The following is a 22,540-nucleotide window of genomic DNA, read 5'->3' as shown; positions in this document are numbered from 1 at the left end:
AGTTGTGAACAAACAGTGATTTCTGCCCCCCCTTGTCTAACATGGACTTCTTTCCCTTTTTGTTCCTGATGTTCAGGCTGTGGTGTGAAAAGTGATTATTGATCTGGTGTTTTTATGAAACAAATCATAACCAAAGTACCTCATTCATGTGAGGTAATGAGCAGTTGGAGCCCAACTGATGTAGGATTGTTTTCCTTCATGTATGTACACATCTACTCTTAAATTTCTACATCGAATTTTTCCTGTTGGTTTAACATTCATTTAGTCTTGGAGACCTGCAGCTCTCCACTGTTGGCCTGTGCCTTGACTGTCCTAAATAACTTGAAATACTTTCAAACTGTCACATCTCTGGTCACTTCATGTTTTTTATTTTTGTTGCTGTTTTTTACTACTGTGCAGAACAGCGTATGTCCCAGTAGAATTTCAATGACCACTTCCATCTCTGAGAATAGACTGTATTTGTTTTCTGTTTTCTTACTCAGTTATTTACCTATGGCTTATCTAATATCTTCTCTTTTATTCTATGGCTGCTTTATTTCCTTAAGTATGTTCAGAGGACTTCATCAGAAGTCTTTTGGAGATCTTGGCGGACTGTATGAATTAGGTTTCTGTTATCCATGTGCTTGTTGATCCTTTCAAAGAACTCTTTCAGGCATGTGGGACAGAATATCCCTTTACAGAAGCCACATTTGTTTTCCTCCTCCGCCACCCCAATGTCATGTTGTATAATACAACATTCGACTGGAAAATATTATTCCTGTTGCAGATAAATGCATATCTGACGTTTGATCACAGGCACGGGAGTTAGACACAGGGATTTTCTTTGCTCCGAGAGGTATTGGCTGTCCTGATGTATGTCCGGCTCTGACAGGGTGCTCTAATTGATCCTTTCACTGTTTAATATAGCTATATGTATCACTGTGAATATAAGTGTTTCTGTTAGCTATTGATAGCTCTAAGGGAAATGGGGGCAAATAAAGGAGGCAGAGTTAAGGATAATAAACTAAATAACTGTGGAGTAAGTGGTCACTTAGAATTTTGTAACTGTTTAAACATTCCTTTTAGACTGTTGCAGTTTTGACCTTTTTTGGTAAGGAGAGAACCTTCATGCTTGAAATGGGCAGCAAATTATCATTTATACTCCATTGTGTTAATTTCATGTGAATGAAATGCTAACATTCTCTTGCTGTACTTATTGCCTAAGAGCTAAATGTAAATAACACTAGTCATAAAACAACTTTAAAGTAGAATATTCCCGGAGAAAGTAACATCAAATATAGTGATAACAACCCTCATAATTTTAACTTCTCTGATCCTGTAATGAAAATACTGTTACTGAGATTTTTTTGATCGTGATTGCTGATTCTTCTGTTGGTGATAATACTTTTGCAGCCATCAGAATATGGTGAATAAAGGTCTTCTGGTATAACTGGTTTTTACTGTTTTTCATAACAGAACTTTGCTTGTAATGTTTTGTTATCTTACAAACTTAAGATGGCTGTTACTGTGTTAAAAGCTCACAGGTAAGCATCGTAAAGACTACTTTTGGTAAGGGATATAGTTTGTTACTGCATAGCAGATCTTATTAGCTGCTGCTGGGGGAAAAAAAGTATTTCTATTCTCTCCAGTGCTACTGCTTGTGAACTGTTTTAGGGAGCCAAATCGGCAGGAAACTAGCTACGGCAGAAAAACAGTTGTTTTTAAAAAGTTGTTTTAAGAGGCTTTATTTCCTTGAATCAGCTCATTGCAGAACAACGGTGGTGTTCCACCCCCACCCCAACACAGAAAACCACCCCTTTTGGCAGCACTGACCTGATTAATTTTTCCTGCATCTTTGAACTATGTTGTTGCTTTACATAAAAATAGCATGGGGAATGAAACAATTGGCACTTTAGATTGCTCTTTAGATTAATGAACTATAAAATGTTATCACAGGGAACTTATTTTCTGAATCTGAGTAGAAATATTGAGGGTTCCCCCCTTAAAATGTGTTGCTTGGTTTAAATGAGTTCTCCTACCAATTTTATTTTTTTTCTACACAATCTTTTTGTGGCTTATGTGGTGGGTTTTGCATAATCAGATAGTATTTCTTTTCCTACTTGATTCAGTGTACCAGTTGAACAAGGAGCATTTCTGGTATACACTATAATTTGTATAACTGCAATTATTTGTATGCCCTGGCTTCGTAAAATGTCCAGACGGTAGCTAGCAGAATTTTAATTCTGCTAATAGTGTAGCTTTTCCTGTCAGGTTTCTATTTACCTTCCCCTACCCCAAGGTAATAGGAGTACTTCATGTTTGGAGTATGTTTTCCTTGGCTTTTTGCACCTTTGGTGCAGTGGTGACAGTGTCATGATTTAACCCCAGCCGGCAGCTCAGCCCCACACAGCCGCTCGCTCACTCCCCCCACAGTGGGATGGGGGAAAGAATCAGAAGGATAGAAGTGAGAAAACTCGTGGGCTGAGATAAAGACAGTTTAATAGGGAAAGCAAAAGCTGCGCACACAAGCAAAGCAAAACGAGGAATTCATTCCCCACCTCCCATGGGCAGGCAGGTGTTCATCCATCTCCAGGACAGCAGGGCTCCAGCACGCCTAACGGTGACTTGGGAAGACAAACACCATCACTCCCAATGTCCCCCCTTTCCTTCTCCTTCCCCCAGCTTTACATGCTGAGCATGACATCCTATGGTCTGGAACATCCCTTGGGTCCGTTGGGGTCAGCTGTCCTGGCTGTGTCCCCTCCCAACTCCTTGTGCCCCCCCAGCCTCCTCGCTGGTGGGGTAGGGGGAGAAGCAGAACAGCCCTTGGCTCTGGGTAAGCACTGCTCAGCAGTAACCAAAACCTCCCTGTGTTATCAACACGGTTTTCAGCACAAATTTAAAATGTAGCCCCATACCAGCTACTGTGAAGAAAATTTACTCTATCCCAGCCAAACCCAGCACAGACAGCAAAGACAAATTCAGTGGCAAAGGTGTCATCACTCTCAGCAGTGGTTGTGAACGTTTTTTCCTTCCCTGCTGAAAGAAAAATACATGGTGAAGTGCATTGGGTGTATGTGGCAAGGTTTTGGCAGCGATGGGGCTGCAGGGGTGGCTTCTGTGAGAAGATGCCTCCATGGCAGACAGAGCCAGTTCTAGCCAGCTCCAAGACAGACCGGCTACTGGACAAAGCTGAGCCCATCGGTGATGTTGGTAAGAAGGGGTGTAAAAAAAAAAAAAGGCTGTGCAGCAGCAGCTAAGAGAGAGGAGTGAGAATATGTGAGAGAAACAACCCTGCAGGCCCCCAGGTCAGTGCAGAAGGAGGGGCAGGAGGTGCTCCAGGTGCCAGAGCAGAGATTCCCCTGCAGCCCATGGGGAAGACCATGGGGTGCAAGTTGTCCTCCTGCAGCCCATGGAGCAGATATCCACCCTGCAGCTCATGAAGGACCCCATGCCGGAGGAGGTGGATGTGCCCTGAAGGAGGCTGTGACCTGTGGAGAGCCCACACTGGAGCAGGCTCCTGGCAGGACCTGTTGCCTGTGGAGAGGAGTTGATGCCGGAGCAGGTTTTCTGGCAGGACCTGTGACCCCATGAGGAGATCTGTGCTGGAGCAGTCTGTTCCTAAAGGACTGCACCCCACGGAGAGGACCCATGCTGCAGCAATACTTGGAAGAACTGCAGCCCATAGGAAGGACCCTATATTGGAGAAGGTCACGAAGGACTGTCTCCCATGGGAAGGACCCCACGCTGGAGCAGGGAAAGAGTGAGGAGTCCTCCTCCCTCTGAGGAGGAAGGAGCGGCAGAGACAAGGTGTGAGGAACTGATGGTAACCCCCATTCCCTGTTCCCCTGCGCTGCTGGGGGGAGGAGGGAGAGAAAACTGGGAGTGGAGTTGAACCTGGGAAGAAGGGAAGGGTGGGAGGAAGGTGTTTCTAGATTTGTTCTTATTTCTCATTATCTTACTCTTTTATTAATTGGCAATAAATTAAATTAAATTCCCCAAGTTGAGTCTGTTTTGCCCATGATGGTAATTGCTGAGTGATCTTCCTGTCCTTTTCTTGACCCGCAAGCTTTTTAATCTTATTTTCTCCCCCTGTCCTGTTGAGGAGGGGGAGTGATAGAGCGGCTTGGTGGACACTTGGTGGCTAGCCAAGGTCAACCCACCATATGAACTCTATGAAATTCACAGTCTCTGATTTCATATGCAAATTTTCAAGTAGTTGCAAAATTGGACGAAGTTTTGATGCACTAAGTTGTGCAACACTAGGTTCTTGCTATGCTGCCCTGACCCTGCTTTACAAGAGGTATAACTGTTTCTTTGGCAGCTTTTCAACCCTCAAAATTGCAGTCCTTGAGTTTTAGGGCATCAAAAGTGTTACCTACTTATTTTTAAAGGTCTGACGGTAATCTTCAGAAATGGATCCGTGAGCAGTTAGTAGTATACAAACTTAAAAGATGGTTCCTGAATAACTTTGCTCTTGAATCACAGCTATAAGAAAGCATGGCTTAATAAAGTCTGTGTTAATTGGACAGTATTTAGTATCTGCTTCTTGACTTCAATGGCTAGCATTCTTAATTAGGCACCTTAATTAGCTGTATCCTTTAGCTAACTCATAGCAACCAAAAATAAGCAGCATTCAACCTGTTTAGGAAATCATTCTGGGAGCCTTTGGGAGACGAGATGTTGACTGGTAACTGCTTTGCAAAAATGAAATTTTTTCTTAAACTCGTGTATCTTCTGGAAAAAAAAAATCCTTTCTCTTTTTGGAAGAAGAAATGAAAAACTTGTTCTGTTTGTTGCCTTCTGACAAGGGGCACACAAGTTTGAAACTCTTTTTAAAATTAAAAGCATCTTCCTACAAGTTTACTTTTTGAAGAGGATAGAACCTTTTAGCAGATTAGTTCCAGTCTTGAAGAATGGGAAGCTTGCGTATTTTTCATCTAGCTTCAGAAAGGAAAGTTTAGAACATCCTTGAAAATATGTTGGAACTTCACTTTGTTACCTGTAGAACTGTCCTGATAGAAAATTAGCAGGGCATAAACAACCTAATAGCTTGCTGCCATTGATTAGTGACCAGTCCTATCTCTATCCCTCTACTGGCCTTTCTTGCTTTGTGGAATATCTGCTGAGGACTTGCACAAACAGCTTTATTTTGCTAATGAGGAGCAAGAAGCAGTACCTGGGGAGAAAAAAAAAAAAGAGAGAAAAAAAAAATGGGGAGGTACAGGATGCAGGCTTTTTGCAGCATCAGTGGGTTAAAGCAGCTCTTTTGGGCTCTGATAAGCACCAGAGCTGGTTCTAGGAAGGAGGAACTTTGGGAAATGGACTTGGAAGGAGCCTTCAATCCTTTCAGCCTTTCCACAGTTGACCATGCTTGTGGCATAAGTATTAGGATCACAGAGAAAAGTAGGTTTTGGATGTGATTCAAAGATTTGACGTCAGGAACTAGTCTGTTCTAAGCAGTAACATCAATTTAATAGAATTGAAACAGTTTGTATGAAGTTGTTTAAGGCTGGTATAGAATGTGTGAAATAGATTAATGCATAAACTAGAAAACAACGATGTCTGTAATTTGAAAGAGAAGTAAAAAATTATGCAGCCAGTCTTAAAGAGGACCCCTTTATAATTTCAAAATACTTCTTTTTAAAAAGAGTGCTTGCAAAGTTACTAGAATTATGTTTTAAGGTGTTTTTTATCTGTTACATCTTAAGTACAATTAACGCAAGCTTTTTCTACATAAAAATCAATGTTTAGCAACTATACTTATGGTTAAGTTGCTTAAGATCTGCTAATTTGTACTTGATGCGTAAAATTGGCTTTTTTAATAGTAGATAGATCTTTGGAATAGGTTAATGCTACCTGTTGCTAATGTGTACTGATCTGCTTAGTGGGAGTATTTTAAAGTGAATTTATTTGATGGAAAGAAAACTTTAAATGTACTTATTAGGCCAAGACCTGGGATGTTTTAGTGACTTGACCCTGCCCATTTCACTAAGCATGGTGTTTATTGCTGACGGAAATCCTTCGGCTTAATTCTCTTTAGAGAGTTCTGTGACTGTCATGTAGTTTGGCTGTGTCATGTGCATGCTTCACACTGCATGAAGCCTTAATGACTTGTTTCAGGATTAATCCAATACTAGTAAGAAACAGGATTTGAGGTCTTACACAAAGCTGAGAGGAAGCAACTGTCAGTTTCCTGTTTCAATTCGTGATACGTGAAGAATCAGTGGAGGGGAATGACTTGATTTTTTTTTTTCTTAATCATGAGTGAACAAGACTATGAAGAAAGCGGGCCAAATCCAAGTGAGTCTCTTCAAAAGACAATACCATTGTTCTAATGACTTTTTTATTGGAATAGCAGGTTCTGTGCTTCCAGCTATATTATAAAGAGCTTTTGCAGTGTGTTTTCGTTAGAAGTAGACTGTGCTTGATTATAATAGTAGCCTAAGTAAGGGAAAACTAAAATTTAGTGATGTTGATAACGTAAGTGATGGATGTAGTACTAGAGTCCTCCATTATGTAAAGGGGTTTACAAGGAGCTTAAGTACACCTTGTTCTGCTTTTCAACATAACTTACTTAAATTATGCTAGTCATTGATAAAAATAATGCAAGAAATTTGTGATGTAGTACATATATTTAGACATTTCTTTACCAAAAAGACCAATAACCTGCAACTTTGAAGTAGATTGCACTGCATTCTTAAACCAATCTGATGCAAAAATTCAGAGGCAAGATGTGTTCAGGCAAGGTTATTGATGCCTCTTCATAATTTGAATTAAAGCAAGGTAGTGTCTTTTGAAAACTTGAGTTTGTTAGAATTTTAAAGATTACTTCTGTATATTTTTGGGTTAGGAGTGGTAAGAAACTAAATTTTTAAGATTGGGTTCTCTTTAGTTGCCTGTCAATCAAAAATTTGGACATACAGGAAGTAAATATGCACGATAGAGAAGATAGAATTACAGATTTTGCCACAGGCAGTTTTCTAGGATGTGAAACTTGCGTACGTCAGTCTTAGTGACTTCTAAACTTTATGTATTTTTACCTTAAAAAGTTTATTTACATTAACAGTAAATGCTTGTTTACCCTTGGGCAAAGATAAGGATCTTATCTTCATATTCTCAGTTTGTAATGGTTTGTTCTTAATGTGACTGAATAATAACTTAATGAAAATGTTACCATAGTTTTTTATTAAAAACTGTTATTTTTCACCTGTATCTGGCTAACTGGAACCTACTTCAAGGTACATGGGCTGTGATTAAGAATTGCCCTTTGGAAACTATGAAAGGTTAGGACTTTTCTGTGAAGTATTGCTCTTCAACTGCATTTTGCTTTAGACAGCAGCATATAAAGTTAGAAATTTCTAGTGGGAAGCAAAACTTTCTAGTTTTACACATGTACTTGTTTAGAGAACAGCTATACCTTATCATAGCCAAGCTACCTTATTTGAGGCCATGTGGTTCAGAAGTTTTAGATCATTCTTACGTCTTTGAATACCAGTTGTATTCTTTTGCCATATATTTTGTCATTTATTTTTCAGATAGATGTTAAACTCTTACAGCGTGACAGGAGACATAGATGCTTGCTTTTTTGGACAGAATGTGTTTGATCAGAAAAGCAAATAGGAACATTTCCTGAATGTGAACAATATTGACAGACGTAGTGTAGGACAGCGAGGAAGCAGTGAATCTGGAGAGGATTTAGGGGTCAGACTGGAATAGAATAGCATGAGCTTGGTTTAATGCTGTGGTAAAGAGGGCTAGCCTGATCCTTGGAGTAGAGAGGTGATGATTATACTTCTGTAAATAGCATGCTTGAGACTGGTGTTAGAAGGCTGTATTTGATTTTTAAAGTTTGAAAAAAAAATTTTTGCATAACTTAAACTGGAGAGAATGTTGCCACAAAAATTATTAACATTAGGAAAATGTTTTATGAACTTAACTGTTTCAGTTTTTCAAAAGGAAGCTTGAGATGATTTGATAAGTATAGTTACCTTCAGAGATAGAAAATACTAAGTGGAAGTGGTTAAATTTCGAAGGTGTACTAGAATGTTATAGGTAGGAGTTTGAAAAGAGCCAAATTTAAATAGGAATAAGGAACAATTTGAGATTTTTACAGTAATTAAAAAACATTTAATCTTTATAAAGATAAATTGATAGGCTTTTTTCTTATTTCCATTCAAAAAACATCAAGAGATACACTGGTCAAATTTCAGTATGCATTTTCAAAGTCATAGAGCCTAATGCAGAAATGAAATTCTGTAGCCAGTGGAAAGACAGGAAATCAGATTAGATGGTCTAATATTTTTGTCCTTAATCTCTTGAACAGGCATCCTAGTGCAAATTTAGGATCACTTAAATGATCATTTCCTTCTACTCCAAGCCCTGCTCTGCCACTTTCCCAAAGACAAGACACCTGTAACACATTTTTTTTTTCATACTCTACCTCATTTGATTTGGGGTGGCGGGGCAGGAAAGGGCAAAAACCAACCACTATAGTTCTATGTTGTAGTAATGTTGGCATTAGTGCTATGGAAGTGGCGTTGCTTATGCTGATTGCTCATTCCTACACCGATGGTGTCTCTAGTGACAGCACAAGCATTTGTATAGTGAACACACAAACTCATCTGGATTAAAGGTATCGGAAAGAATAAAACCAAAAGCAAAACAACCCCATCCCAACTGGGCATTAAGTGCACACCACTGTTGCATTTATAATAGTTCTGTTTGTGTGAGGAACAGTGTGAGGATACAGACACACAAATGGGTGAGTAGTTAAGTGTGAGAGGGGAACTAGAGGGCCACCTCTTTGGTGGCAAAGGTGGCCTCTGCCTGTTTAACCTATACTGTTGGGTTCTGTCTGTCTTGGTGTAAAATGGACCGATCTGGATCAGCTTAGAAATTTTTAACTGGTAACATACCTTAAAGTATTACACCTGTCAGAGTTTGTGAGGACCACTGCTCTGAAACTTCTGAGGAATATGAATTTGAACAAAGTGCTGTCTTTTGCCTCTATGACCAACACTTTGAATTGTGATATGCAGACATATTTCTGATGTAAGTTTTGTTTGGTGTGTGGAAATGTTAATGAGAAATCATCAGATGACATTGGTGGCTCTAAACTCGAGGCTAGCACAACTCTGGGATGGTTTGTGATAACTTGCGTGGGTTACACTGCATTGGCAGTTGCAGGGCTAGGGCGTGTGGGAGTGCACATTGTGATCATCTGCGTGAACGCTCTGAATATTGCCTCCCGAACTTGAGAGATGTCTCCTACCTTCTCTGCTTGCAGCTGTAGATCTCATGTAGAAAAGATGATGTAATTTGTTGCAGCTAATTTCTGTGTAAATATAGCTACACCCATCACAGGTGCTTGAGTATCTGTAGAAATCAAGATTAGGAATTGTTGCATGATCTGTCAACACAGAAAATACCAGACACGCTTCTAGGAAAGGTATGTTAGTGATGGCTTTAGTTTGTCCACTGGTCCATCAGTAAGCACAAAGTTGTGAACATTCCATAGCAGATTAAAACAGTAATAATAACAATAATTTTAAAAGTATCTATTTGAGGGGGAAAAACATTTATTTCTAGAGCTTAGTCTTTGATCACCTTATGTTGGCTGGAATGGAGTGTCACATCAACAGGTGGGGTTTTTTTTGTGTGTGTTGCAAGACAGAGGAAACATTAGACCATAATCAAGCCCACAAGATTTTTTTTGTTGTTGTTTTATTTTGCCTTTCTTATGGATCTTTTAATACCAGTGGTGGTCCAAGATGAAATACTGGCTCAGATGGACTACTAATCTAGTCCAGATTTAAGATTTTTGCCTGTAAACCCTCATAACTTGAATTACTTTCAGAAATCAAGCAACAGGAAGCATGGATTTTCAGAGTGCTTTGGTTGAGGAGTTTTAATTGGATTCCAGAAGACATGTGCAGCTTAGAGGAATGTCTAGAACTACATTGGAAGTCATAATTTTTATTGTATGTTTAACTCGCCTCCACAACTGAGAAGAGTTTGAATTGTTGCAATTTCAAAGAAGCCTGAGGGAAAGGTGATTTGTTGTCAAGCACTGGAACAGGCTGCCCAGGGTAGTGGTTGAGTCATCGTCCCTGGAGGTATTTAAAAGACGTGTAGGTGTGGTGCTTAGGGACATGGTTTAGTGATGGACTTGGTAGTGTTAGGTTAATGGTTGGATTCTGATCTTAAGGATCTTTTTCAACCTAAAGGATTCTATGATTTTATTATCTTTAAGCTTTCTCACAGAATTCAAGAGAATAGGGTTAAAACACAAAGCTGTAAATGACTTGAGACTTACTAGTGGAACAAAGTACCTATTCCATGTTACCTCAGTGGAAGCAACTGAAATATTTTTTTTCTATTTGCACCAGAGGTGATATTTACAGCATTTGTGAAAGGTGTAAACCCTGTCTTTTCTTAGTTCTGGTTTTCCAGTGAATCCCTTCTTTCCAAGAAGGGATGAGCTAAGGATTGGGATAGTAGCTTATTTCATTAACCTCACCATAGTTGCTGGCTGTGTGTTGAGGTCCTAAAACTAGTTCTTTCTACTGGAAATGGTGTAATACATCTCAAATTGAGTTATATGTTTGTGAGGCTCACAGTATTTCTAAGCATATTAAATAAGCATACTCCCAAAGGTGTTGTTTTTTAATTTACAGTCAATATGATTTTGTTGACAGCAATGCTGAAAACTCAAAGGAGCTTGTTCAAAGGTGTTCATAATTGTGGGATTAGTCAACAAACTGCAGATGAGAGAGTACTTGTCAGTACATTTTTGTGGTCATTTTTCCAGCATTGATCCTCTTTCAAACAGAGCTAAAATAGATAATGTTGATCATGTCAAATACTATAAAAAAAGCTGTACCAAACATTCACAAAATGAGACAACTGTATTAAAGAAACGGGAGACTACTTCTGTAGAGTCTGGTAGTGACAGGCTGTTTTGAAGACTAGCATTAGAAAGCTTTAAAATAGGTAGATTATTTGTTGGAAACACTGAAAAGGGATTTGAAGAACAGGAAACTGAAGCTCTATGTTTTTTCCATTTGAAGTCTATGAGGTGCATTTGACAAGACTTGTTTGTTAGAGATATTGTGCTCTGAGCTTTTTCCTATTGGAACAAAGCCAAATAACTTTGTTCAGAAATACAAGCATATAAAGGAAGACTTTATTATTCTCCTCCTACAATTTAAAATACCCTATGTACAGTGCTGAGGTGCTGATTTTTACCTCCAGAACTGGTAAGACAAAACTATATTCTTTAACCTCAGAATTGTGAATACTGATTCACATTATTTGTTTGGTTACCCTTTTGATGTTTTGATTAGTCTACTGGTACGCACTGAAGCAGTAACACCAGTGATATTACGCACTGTATGAATGCAGAACAATACTTGAAATTCCCCAGCTCACTTTCTGAAGAGTAATCCTTTCTGAAGGGATTTGAAGTACCCTGAAGAGAATACTAACATTTAGCTAATAAGTACAGCTACCAGCTGTCAATAGGTGAGAAAGTCAATAGAACTGTGGTCTTAGCAAGGCAAATATCAAGCAACCTTAGTTGTATGTTAACTTGGGAATGTGCCTTTTAATGAATGCTTTGTAAAAACTTTAGCAAAAATAACATGGTCATTTCAAGGAACGGAGCTAAAAGAAAAACAGTGTTCCAAAAATCCTGGGAAGAAAGTGCAACGTCTTAACTAAGAAGTTCTAGTGCTTGTACGCTTTAGCAAGATGATGAGAGGAATCAGCATGTATTTGCTTGGGGACAGAGATGCTTTTCGTTGTCTGTGGAAAAGCTAACTGAACCTTTCTCTAAGTACGATGGAGCCAATTGAAGGATAAATGGCAATTTCTCAGACAATCTTGTGCCAAACCAGCATGTTCCATGCACTGTGAAACATCTCGGGGTGCTGGTCCACGAGGGAGATTCTTTTGTGTTCACACTGCTCTTTCTGCTGGCCTTGCATTGTGTTGTTGGAGGAGGGGAACCTAGCCAGGCTGTAGGACTTGGAGCAGTGGGGGAACAATTATAAACTGTAGAGAAACAGAAGGATGACAGCTGGAGGATATGGATAGAAGGAGATACATTGGATAAGAATAGTAGTTGTGGATGAATTCATTAAAAGTTCTTCTCTGGATCATGGAATTAGTTCTAGACCCCTAAGCTATCTTTTGAGTCTCTTACAGTAGTATGTGACTTCTGTGTCATGATAGTAAGTATAGTGATACTATGGAAAGTCTATTGGACAAGGGAGCTATGGAGAGCGGTAGGAAATCTGTCAGGGATGTAGTCACTCATCTGCTTGAGGGACTGAGATCTATTTCTGTCTTTATTACAACCAAGATAATACTTTGTGCTGAGACTGGTGTCCGTGTTTGCAAGAGCTTTGTTCCTGGACTTCATATGGGGAGAAGTGTCCTGGAGGGGGCGGAGTAGAGGACACAGGGAAAAGACTACAACTTGTTTTCCAGCTGTTCCATAATTCTGTAGTGAAGAGGCTGCGTAGGTGCTATTGCCCTAACTTGTGAATGTAAGGGCAAAAGCGCAGACGGGCAATTGGCATAGGCAAGAACTTGAGACTGTTTGGGAATGCCAATGTCATGACAGTAGCAGCGCGCAATAGCTTTTGTATTGCGTGGACTGGAAGGCAGTGAAAGCGATGCTCTATTTTTTGAGAGGTGTGCCAGAGAAGGTCAGGGAGCTACAGATTAATGACATGGATGTTTCAATAACGAATAGAATAAATATAGCACGTCATGGAAGAGTCCCCACAACCTTTACAAAATAATTCCGTTTACATTGTTTTTTCATAAATTCCTACCTCAACTACTGGAGTTTCTTGGAAGGGGTCAGTAAAGTAATGAAAAGGTAGGTTTGGGTCTTTTTTAATTGTTGTTGCTCAGGAGGTTTATGTGAAGTTCTATTATCAAGTGCTTTTAAGTAAACTAGAAAGATGGGGCAAGGGAAAGGGGGGAGATCAGTATATGTATTAAAGAATTATAACTAATAATTAAGAGGCAGAACACTATACAAAGATCAGACTGTTAAACTTAATTTCCTTAAATGAGGACATTGAGTCCATGTGTCTGGGATAAAGACACAGTGTTTGGAAGCCACCTCCAGTGTTATCTGAAACCAGTTCTTAAACCAGCATCTTCTGACTATTCCATTTATGGTATACCTTGTCTTTTTTTTCCTTTTGTTTCTAATTGTTGCACTTTTTTTTTACCAGGGGATGGGGTTGCCAGGGAAAGTAGTCCATTTATTAACAGTGCAGAGATGGACAGAGGAAACATGTATGAAGGAAAGAATATGGCTCTCTTTGAGGTAAGTTAAATACCCCAAAAACATATTTCATTCACCTTTGATTGAGGCTCTGGTAATAAGATGAAAACAAGCAAACCCCTGTTTTCTTTCTCTTGTGAAACTTAGTGGGGGAAAAATCAATTTTAATAACTTTTCAGTACTTTGTTTCCTGCTAACATTCCATTTCAGTGGATTTGAATGATGTAATAAAAGAAAGTGCTAAGATTTTTTCCTTCTATATTTTAGTTTATCTGTACAGGTAAGAATTTTGGTATGCATTGATGTGAAGATATGAAATAAGCCTTCTTGCGTTTAAAATTTTGGGGCTAGGATCTAGAAATTGTTGTTAGAGAAAGCTGCTGAAAGTTAATTCTAGTGGTTTTAACAAAGCAGTATCCAGTTTTAAAAGGATTAGCAAATATATTATGTTGAACAGGGAAAATACAGGCTTCTTTTAAAGCAGCAAAACTATAAAATGAACTGTGAAAGGCCATGACTTATAGTGTCCAATTACAGTGCAAAGCATACCATAGCTATTTCTACTTTCTAGTATAAACATCTACTTTATAATGCAAGTTTTAATACCTGTTTAATTCACTGAATGATTGCAATCATTTACAGAAAAAAGTATATTGTTATGGTACATTTAAGTGCTACTTTTACAGTGAAATAGTACTTTTAGTAAAGTTTAACCTAAGTTGTTCTGCTCTAGCAGCATCAACTGGTCTTGCTTTGATGCTTGCTATTAACAATAAACAAGGTCCTTCCAACATTGTTTGCTTAACTATCCTGCTGTTGCATTCTACCCACTGTTTTCTTGTCATCTTCTTATGGTCCTCACTTCTTCCTTTCAAATATCTTTGCACAGAGGACATGATCTTTCAGTTCCCTCTTTCTGCATGACCCAAATAATGTATTTTTACTGTTTGTCACTAAGTCTTAGAGCAGATTGTGCTAAGGATCAAGGTAATGTCGGTCATTAATTTTCTGTCTTTGTCATGTATGGAATCTGTTACTATTTTTTGACAGAAACCATAGTGGTGGAGTTTTGTTACTGAATTTCTCTCCTTCAACTTCTATTCCATAAAGCAATGTTCAAAACTCCCTGTTGTTCAGATTAGCTGTTGTATTCCTCAGTGTCAATAAATTGGCGATACCTGCTTTTTGTCCCTAATCTCATTTGAATATATGCTTGCATCAGCTCTTTTGAATAGTGGCTGACGTTAAATTCTCCACTGATGGTATAATGATGACTATCTTTTACATATCTCGGATTATAGACCATGCTGTTAGAAGGCCTTGAAAGCCTTCTAGTGAATTCATCACCATTGCTGTTGTAGTGGTGAATCTTTTTTGGTAGTATGTATGTTTCATAGTATGTTTCCCACAATCTTATTCTTCTCATGTTTTCAGCTGACTTGTGTTTAAATTTTTGTATAAACTGTTAGAAAGAAGGCTATTATAGCCTTGATTAGCATGACCTGATGCCTTAGTTCTTGTCTTTATGTGCAATCCTGATCTCTTGTCTTCCGTCCAATATTTGAGTTTACGTACTTGATTGATTTCTCTGGTTCTGCTTCTCCTGGAACCCTTTTATTGTATATGCTTCTCCTGGGTTTTATTATTTGTTTTAGCATGTTTTTGTTTTGTAGCAGATATTTGGCTAAAGAAAGATGGGTTGACTTCTGTGTCAAGTAATATTAGACATGTGCAATTATATGTGATATGCATATGTATCTATATTTTCAACAAATGAATACTTTGGAAGTAGCATGTGTGGTTTGAGATAAAATATGTAAGCCTGCAACAGTAGGCTTGAGAGTGATCCTTAAGTATCTTGGTGCTTGAGGGAATCCTTTAAGGCCGCTCTCTAGACACAAGCAAGATGCTGGAAAAACAGCCTAATGGCTCGACCCTGCCAGTACAGTCCCCTAAAAGCTGTATTGTGGTAGGAATAGATTTTTATAATTAACAATGGCCCTTCTCTAGATTTCCCTTATGTTCCAGCTATAGAAGCTGTGTATTGTAAGATAGTGTAAAAAAGTGAAAGAAATACTGCAAGGTAGCCATGTAGTGTTAAACTTCCAGAAAGATTTAGACCTCTTGTTGGTTGAAAGCTGACTGGTATTTTGTCACACTAATTTTTGGATTTGAGTGAATAAGGGCTGACCTGTTGAGAGTGTGTTTGATGTAGTATCATAAAATCATGACTTTTAAAAAAAAACCTATTTAATAAATGCATTATTCTTAAAATCCCAACAGGAAGAAATGGATAGTAATCCCATGGTGTCATCTCTTCTTAATAAACTAGCAAACTACACTAACTTAACTCAAGGTGTGGTGGAACATGAAGCAGATGAAGACAGCAAGCGAAAGGAGGTCAAGGTATTTAAACTTCTAATGAGTTATTGAGACAACGCTAGCCACAAAGAGGAGCGTTTTTCAGCCTAAAAAGAAAATATGTGGATGCCTAAAAACAGGAGTGAGATTTGTAATACTGTATTTAAAACTGAAGTGTTTGCAGTAGGATTTGTGTTAATTCAGTGTTCTTGTTAGCATGTTTTAGCAAGACCTTGCTGTAAAAGCCCTAGATAAAATGTGCAAAGCTGGGACCTGAAACATGCAACGCACCCAGTTTCCTCTTCCTTTCTTTTTTTCTTCCTTCTGCCCTTGTATGAGCATCAATATCTTTTGTCTACCCCTAGTGCGATTACAGTATGGCTGGTTTATTAATACATTTTAATTGACTGGGGTTTTACCTAAAGGTAAAATTTGAGGCAAAATTGAGATGAAAAAGGTCACTCTTTTAAATCCATAAACATATTTGCTCCTGTTAACATGGTAGTAGTGAGTAGCTCTCTTGTTTCTCTGTGTCAGAGTAAGTATTTTTAAAACTCAGTGGGCACATTCCAAGAAAACATTTTGTTGCATGCCTCAAAAATACAGTATTTATCAGGGGGAGGTGGGAAGGAAAGGCAAAGGCTCTGTGTGGCACATCACTGAACACACTTGCTAGAAGACAGCAACTGAATTCTTCGAGGGCTGTCTACTGGATACCCAAAGTGCCTATCTAGGCCTCTGTAGAAATGGAACATATGGAACAGTCAGAGTCTGCAGTGAGAGGTTGGATTGATCCTTCTGTGAGCAGGGAGCTGCTTCAGAGGAAGAAAGTGTGGATCAAAAACATGTGACCTGACAGAGTACAAAAAATCTCAGGCACGGATGGCTGATGAGCTGGAACTGGTTGAGCATGGTGACTGAAACTTAAGAAATTTAAGGAAGATACTGGGAAAAGGAGAGTATTGGGAGTCACTTGTCCTTGTGTAGGAGAAGGGGTGCTGCTACTGAGTTTGTATGCTGAGCTATGGAGGAAGGAGGAGAAGCACATGAGAATGAATAAAAGGAAATAAGCACATAGCAGAAGAGACAGATAGGAAAAGGTGCTTGAAAGTAAGGTTAGAACTGGTGCTCATTTGACTGGAAGAGAGACTTATGGTACGGTACCTAAATATTTGCAGTAGATGTTTGCATTAGGACTTGGCTACTATAGGAGGTTGGTACCAGGATGATCGCCAAGGGCGAGGAATGAAGTCCAGCTGTTCTAGCTTTTTCCTTATCCTGTATTTGTTTGTGTGTGGGGTTTCTTTTTGTCTCATTGTGATTGTTCTGTATTTGTTTCTACTCATGTGAAGATGCAGCTTGAGATATGAGAGAACCAACACTGAGTGACTCACACTTGCCTTAGTGTGATCCCTGTCCTCTATCCAGCTGCTGTGCAGAGGTTTTTGTTAACACAGCACAGCGTTAGTCCCTCTGGAACTGCCTAGCCAAATGAACACCGTGTCCTCGCTTGCACTTCATCTCATGTGAGCACCATCTGGTGGCCTGGAAACATGATTTCTGTGCATGTGTCTGTCATCAGTGGCATGTCTGAAATTAAGTGATGGTTAAGTAATAGCCTGGCAGGGTGGCATTTTTAATGACATAACTGAGACAGTAGCATTGATGTTGCATGTGGGTATCGCCCAAGATGCTAAGAATAAAGGTTGTAGTCTAAATGGCATTGCATGGTTCTTTGTAAGTACTTGGAAACTCTAGTGTTTTCTTAATAACTTCGTTAACTTACAAAGCACCAATACTTGCTTATTTATTTAAATTGATTGCCTTTTTTCACAGCCTGAGTTGTGATTTAAGAAGAGCTTCTGTATCTGGAAACCTACTGTGTAGAACTATTGCTTCTAATTTGAGTACTTCAAGGCCTGATTTCTTCATAAGTGTATAAGGTTGGAACTTTAATGATGAAGCCTGAATGCTTTTTTGACCCATGATGATCACCAGAAAATAAAAAGTACAAAGAAATATACTACGTTGTGGCAGGTTTTACAACTTTTGCAAAAACAAATTGTAGTGAGCTCTGCATTTTTTCTGGCCTTGTCATAATACCTTGTCTGTCTTTTTTTAAAAATTGAAAACACTTATTGTTGAATATCATTTTGTGGACTGGCTGCAGGGCAATTGGTGATCAACTTTTTTCAGAATATATTTGGTATTTTGATTATGGCAGTAACTTCTCTTCAACGGTAGTGTTCACTGGTATTTCAGAAAAAAGTTTGTAAAGCTTTGTAATAAACGGATGAAGGGGCATCCTACCCCTATCAAGGTTTCTTCCTAATTCCTATGGAACAAGAGGTTTTGCTATCACATAGTTTTCTGTCTTTTCAGGAATCTTTCTGTATAAATAGCCTATGAATATTTGCAAAGCTGGACGTTCTGAAGCTATCATTCAGTTTCACTCAGCATTTGTTCATGGAGCATTTGTGATGAGTCTTTGTGGAAGACAATGCTTATGGAATTAAATTGTTTAGTGCAAAGGAATTAGTGTTCTGACTTCATTTCCAGGTTCCACGTATGGGCACTTTTATTGGTGTGTACCTGCCCTGCTTGCAAAACATCTTGGGAGTCATCCTTTTCCTACGTTTAACATGGATTGTGGGAACAGCTGGAGTTCTTGAGTCTTTCATCATTGTGTTCATGTGTTGTGCTTGTGTAAGTTAACCCTTTTCTTTACTTTTGGCCAAATCTTCTGTTACAAGAGTACTGCTGCCTTCTAATATACAAGTAGTAGAGAAAGATTTCTCCAGAGGGATTAAATATCAGTGCAATTGAGAAACATGGTGTGTATATGTATATATGTGTATATATATACATATATATGCACTGAGTGTCACGTGTCGTTCTAGCCTGTATGGAGCTTCTCTTGAGTTGATCACAGTAAGCTTTTGTTTGAAGTATTATACGGATTTTATTAAATAAACTTTTAGCAAATACTTCATGGTTTACATTGACATCTGAACTGTTCTGCTTTTCACAACTTCAGAACAAACTGAAATATGAACTACAAATCAATCCACAGCATTAGGTCCATAAATTAATATTTTGGAATGTGAGACCACTAGTAGATGATATTGTTATAACAGTGACACTTGATCAGTTTGTCACTATTTAATTGGAATAATGAACATCTCCTTTTAAGTATATTCAGTGGTCTGTGTTCTTCCAGTTCTTTTTAAAGACTGTTTCAAACATCTAAATTAACTGAATCTTCTATTGAAAAATTTAGTACTTAATTTACATTGATATCCCTGACCAAGGAATCATTTTTGGTTGCTGTAACATGTTTATTAAAAAAATGAAACTAAAGAATTATTTATTTATTTATTTGATAACCTTTTTTTTGAAAGATGGGGCAAGACACTTTCAATATTTTAAACTTCCTCTATTTCATCTTTCCACAGACTATGCTAACTGCAATTTCAATGAGTGCAATAGCAACAAATGGTGTAGTTCCAGGTAATGAAGAATTTTATCTTAAACTATGAATGGTCAAATGATAGAAGTTTAAAGCTGGGATAAGAAATTAACTGTGGTCTGAGATATCAGAAGTAACTCTTTTGTGTCAAGTGCATATTTCCTTTTAACTGATTTATAAATGACTTTTTAAGGTGAGATGCAATCTTTTAACTGGACCTTCTGGGAGTTACAAACTGTAGCACATTTTTGTCATCAATCATTTGATTCTCTCTGAATGAAAGATAAGATGTTATAATTTGAACTAATGTAGACTTCTCTTCATGCAAAGCAGGTTTCTTTACAAACTTAAAAATAAGGCTGCTTTTTTTTTTTCCTGAATTTGCCTAGACTCCATTTCTAAACACTGGAGCTAGCTATGTTGTTTTCTGCAAGAATAACAGCCAGTCTGCTGGCAGAAATCTTTTTCTGTACAAGCGCTCTAGGTTATGCTCATCTCCTTAAAATTTCAGGATAAATAGATGAACTTGTTCCTCTTCAATTATGAAGCCAGTTTTTTTAGATGCAAAATCAGTTAGTCTTTGAAGCTCTTATCCTTTTCAGTTTCTCAACTAATTAATTGATAATACTGGTGTTCAGACATTGCTATGAACTCTGAACAGTTTACCTAATGAAGCTAGAAAAATTCCTCACTTGTAGAGCTTCTCCAGCTTAGTACTGGGTTCCAGAACTGATGCATAAGTTGTTGGGCAAAAGTAAATGCTACAGCTTCTGCAGGGTATAGAATAATCTCATTTCATGGATACAGTATCATGTATGAAATACAATAGAAAATTTTGTTTCGAATACTTATATTTTATAATGGAATGTAGTTATTCTAATCTGTGTCCAGATAACTAAAATGTTCTGCTCTTTTCCTTCTCATATTTTTAAAGTTCATTGTAAAGGATTTACTTAACATCTGAGTGTCACAGAAATCTTTAAAGGTGGCAGTTCTTACACTAGACAGGTCTTCATTTTCACTTTTTTTTTGTGTGTGTGTTCGTGTCAGTTTCTTAGAGAAATGCTTCTTCTGCTGGAATATATGGAGGAGGCAGAAAGCACAGATAGGAACCTAGGATTGAAAGAGACCTTCTGAGCAGCAGGATCTTGTCTCTTGCCATTACATGCAACAGCATTATATTTAGTAAAAGGATTGGTGATGCATCATAAATTTTGTTAGTTTCTCATTTGTTCATATTGAAAAGCAGTTTCAGACTTGTATGCAGACTAATTTTATACAAGGCTGGTGTATATTTATTTTAAATAAAGTGCTTCCTTTCTCTGTCTCTTCTTTCTTCCTCAGTTGTCATGAGTGGGACAAACATGAATTTAAGAGAAGATGGGAGAGGGAACCAGGGAGGAGCATGCCTTGAGGGGGTTGGGGGGAAGTCTAGATAAAGAGATAAAGAGCCTGAAACTTAGAGGCTTACTGAAAGGGAAACTGTATGGTGGAAATGGGGGAGAGGGGGTAGCTTATGACTTAAAGAAAGATGATGCATGTATATGGGAAACATGAGTGAGAAGAATTGAAAAATTAAGGGGCAAAGTGAATAGTACAAGTGAGTAGACAAGAAAAAGCAATCCCTACCTTTTAAGTGGTACTGAAAAAAATGCCTGTAGTGAAAGTGGTAATGGTTTCACATACAGCAAAGAAAAACAATGCATATTAGTGAGACAAATTCTACTTTGTCCCTATCTCATAAAGAAATTATTCTGGAAGTTTATTGTTTGATTGTAAACAGCTTGAGGTTAGAAACTAAAGGTTGATTCACATCTTTTTATACCTCTATACCCTTTTCTTAATTTTAGATTGTTTAGCTTCTGGATTTTTTCCCTCTTTTTCCTTTGTGTTTACTCTCTGTTCCCCAGAAAATGCACATGGGGATATTCACTTTGAAACGTACTTTCTAACTGCCTCGTTGGTATAGACATTGAATACAGTTTTGGTATGAACATTTCAATGGAGATGCATGATTATGTTGTTTGCATGATTCAGATTTTTGTTCTCTACTGCTGTCCTTAATCTGAAGGGCTGGAGTCTTTTTTTTGGTTAAATTCACAGCTGGAGGCTCTTACTACATGATTTCAAGATCTTTAGGGCCAGAGTTTGGTGGAGCAGTGGGACTTTGTTTCTACTTGGGTACAACCTTTGCAGGAGCAATGTACATTCTTGGTACCATTGAAATTTTATTGGTAAGTACTAGTTTCTCTTAAGATTAAATGTACTTGGGTTGTTTTGGGAAATTGCTGAGGAAGGCACTTGGCCTAAAATGCATTCTAGTTTGATTTTTAATGTTTTGATACTATATTTCCAGTGTATCAATATTTACTCTTATTCTACTTACAACTATTTGAAAAAGTTAAAAAAATCCTGATCATCAATGTAAAAATAAATTAAAGGCTGTTTGATGTAAGTTTGTTGTACTTAAAGTAGGAACCAAACAGAATTTGGTAACTGACATTTACTAATTTGTACCAGATACAATATATCTGTTGTCACCTTTTTATAACATGTTCTGAATACCAAATGTCCCATAAATTATGCCTGTGCTACTGTACACCTACAGAGTTGCAAGGAAAACTATATTAATTTTAGTAAGACATACCTAAAACTCCAAAACTAAAGGTATAGGACCAAACCGGAGATATTATATACTGGATATTAAAAATAAATAGGAAATATTTCAGTAGATCTTGCAGAAAAGAACATCAGATCAACAGGTAGACTTTGGAGACGTGTTAAGATTTAATTCAGTGATTTTTGTACCAGCTTAAAACTGCAACTTTTGTATCAAAAATGACAAAAAAATGCCACAAGAAATAGTGCAGTCCTTAGTGAAATGTCACATCAGATTGCAGATTAAATCATAGTTGACAATGCCTATTTTCAGGGCTTCTGAAATGTCATTGGGATTTAGCGATGCTAAGTCAGTTACTTTAGTTTAAAAAAATAGTTTATTTACAAATATGAAGGAATTGATTTCTTCTTTAAATGTTAGTCTGCGTATGTTCATGGTGCACCACAGCAAACTTACAAAAAGGTTTGATCCCTATATTATGCTGCTTTTGTGTTGTATGTCCTCCTCTCTTTCCAAACAAAAATGCGCAGATGCATGTAGCACTTTCTTTAGCTCACCTTAGACTAGGAATTGAAAAACTAAAGATTCCATCTTGAGAGTCAGTTTATCTTTTTTTTTGCTTTGGAGTCTCCCTTTTCTTCAACTCTGACGGAAGTCTTACTCATTTTTTTTCTTTCATCTAACACAAGAAGAAGTTGGTTCCTTTCCTTGTAACTTTGACAAGTTTTAACAAGGATGTGGATTTCATGGTATTACCCATCCTTTGTCTTTTCAACTTTTTTTTTTGGTCATCTTGCTGTAA

General features: G+C 37.9%; 1 protein-coding gene across 2 annotated transcripts in view; it reads left to right on the top strand.

The window, feature by feature from the left end:
- The window catches only part of SLC12A7 (solute carrier family 12 member 7), a 70,232-nt gene that overhangs the window by 4,854 nt on the left and 42,838 nt on the right, over window positions 1–22,540 (top strand). For both annotated transcript variants that reach the window (XM_069809291.1, XM_069809292.1), the window contains exons 2-6: window positions 13,236–13,330; window positions 15,572–15,694; window positions 18,209–18,355; window positions 19,105–19,159; window positions 21,222–21,352. In XM_069809291.1, coding sequence (XP_069665392.1) covers window positions 13,236–13,330; window positions 15,572–15,694; window positions 18,209–18,355; window positions 19,105–19,159; window positions 21,222–21,352 — 551 coding nt within the window. The remainder of the gene's footprint in view (window positions 1–13,235; window positions 13,331–15,571; window positions 15,695–18,208; window positions 18,356–19,104; window positions 19,160–21,221; window positions 21,353–22,540) is intronic.

The sequence above is a fragment of the Haliaeetus albicilla genome, chromosome 21, assembly GCF_947461875.1.
Source record: "Haliaeetus albicilla chromosome 21, bHalAlb1.1, whole genome shotgun sequence".
NCBI classification, from domain to species: Eukaryota; Metazoa; Chordata; class Aves; order Accipitriformes; family Accipitridae; genus Haliaeetus; species Haliaeetus albicilla.
Note: the sequence above shows the minus strand (reverse complement) of the source record. Positions and strands in the feature narration are given on the sequence as shown.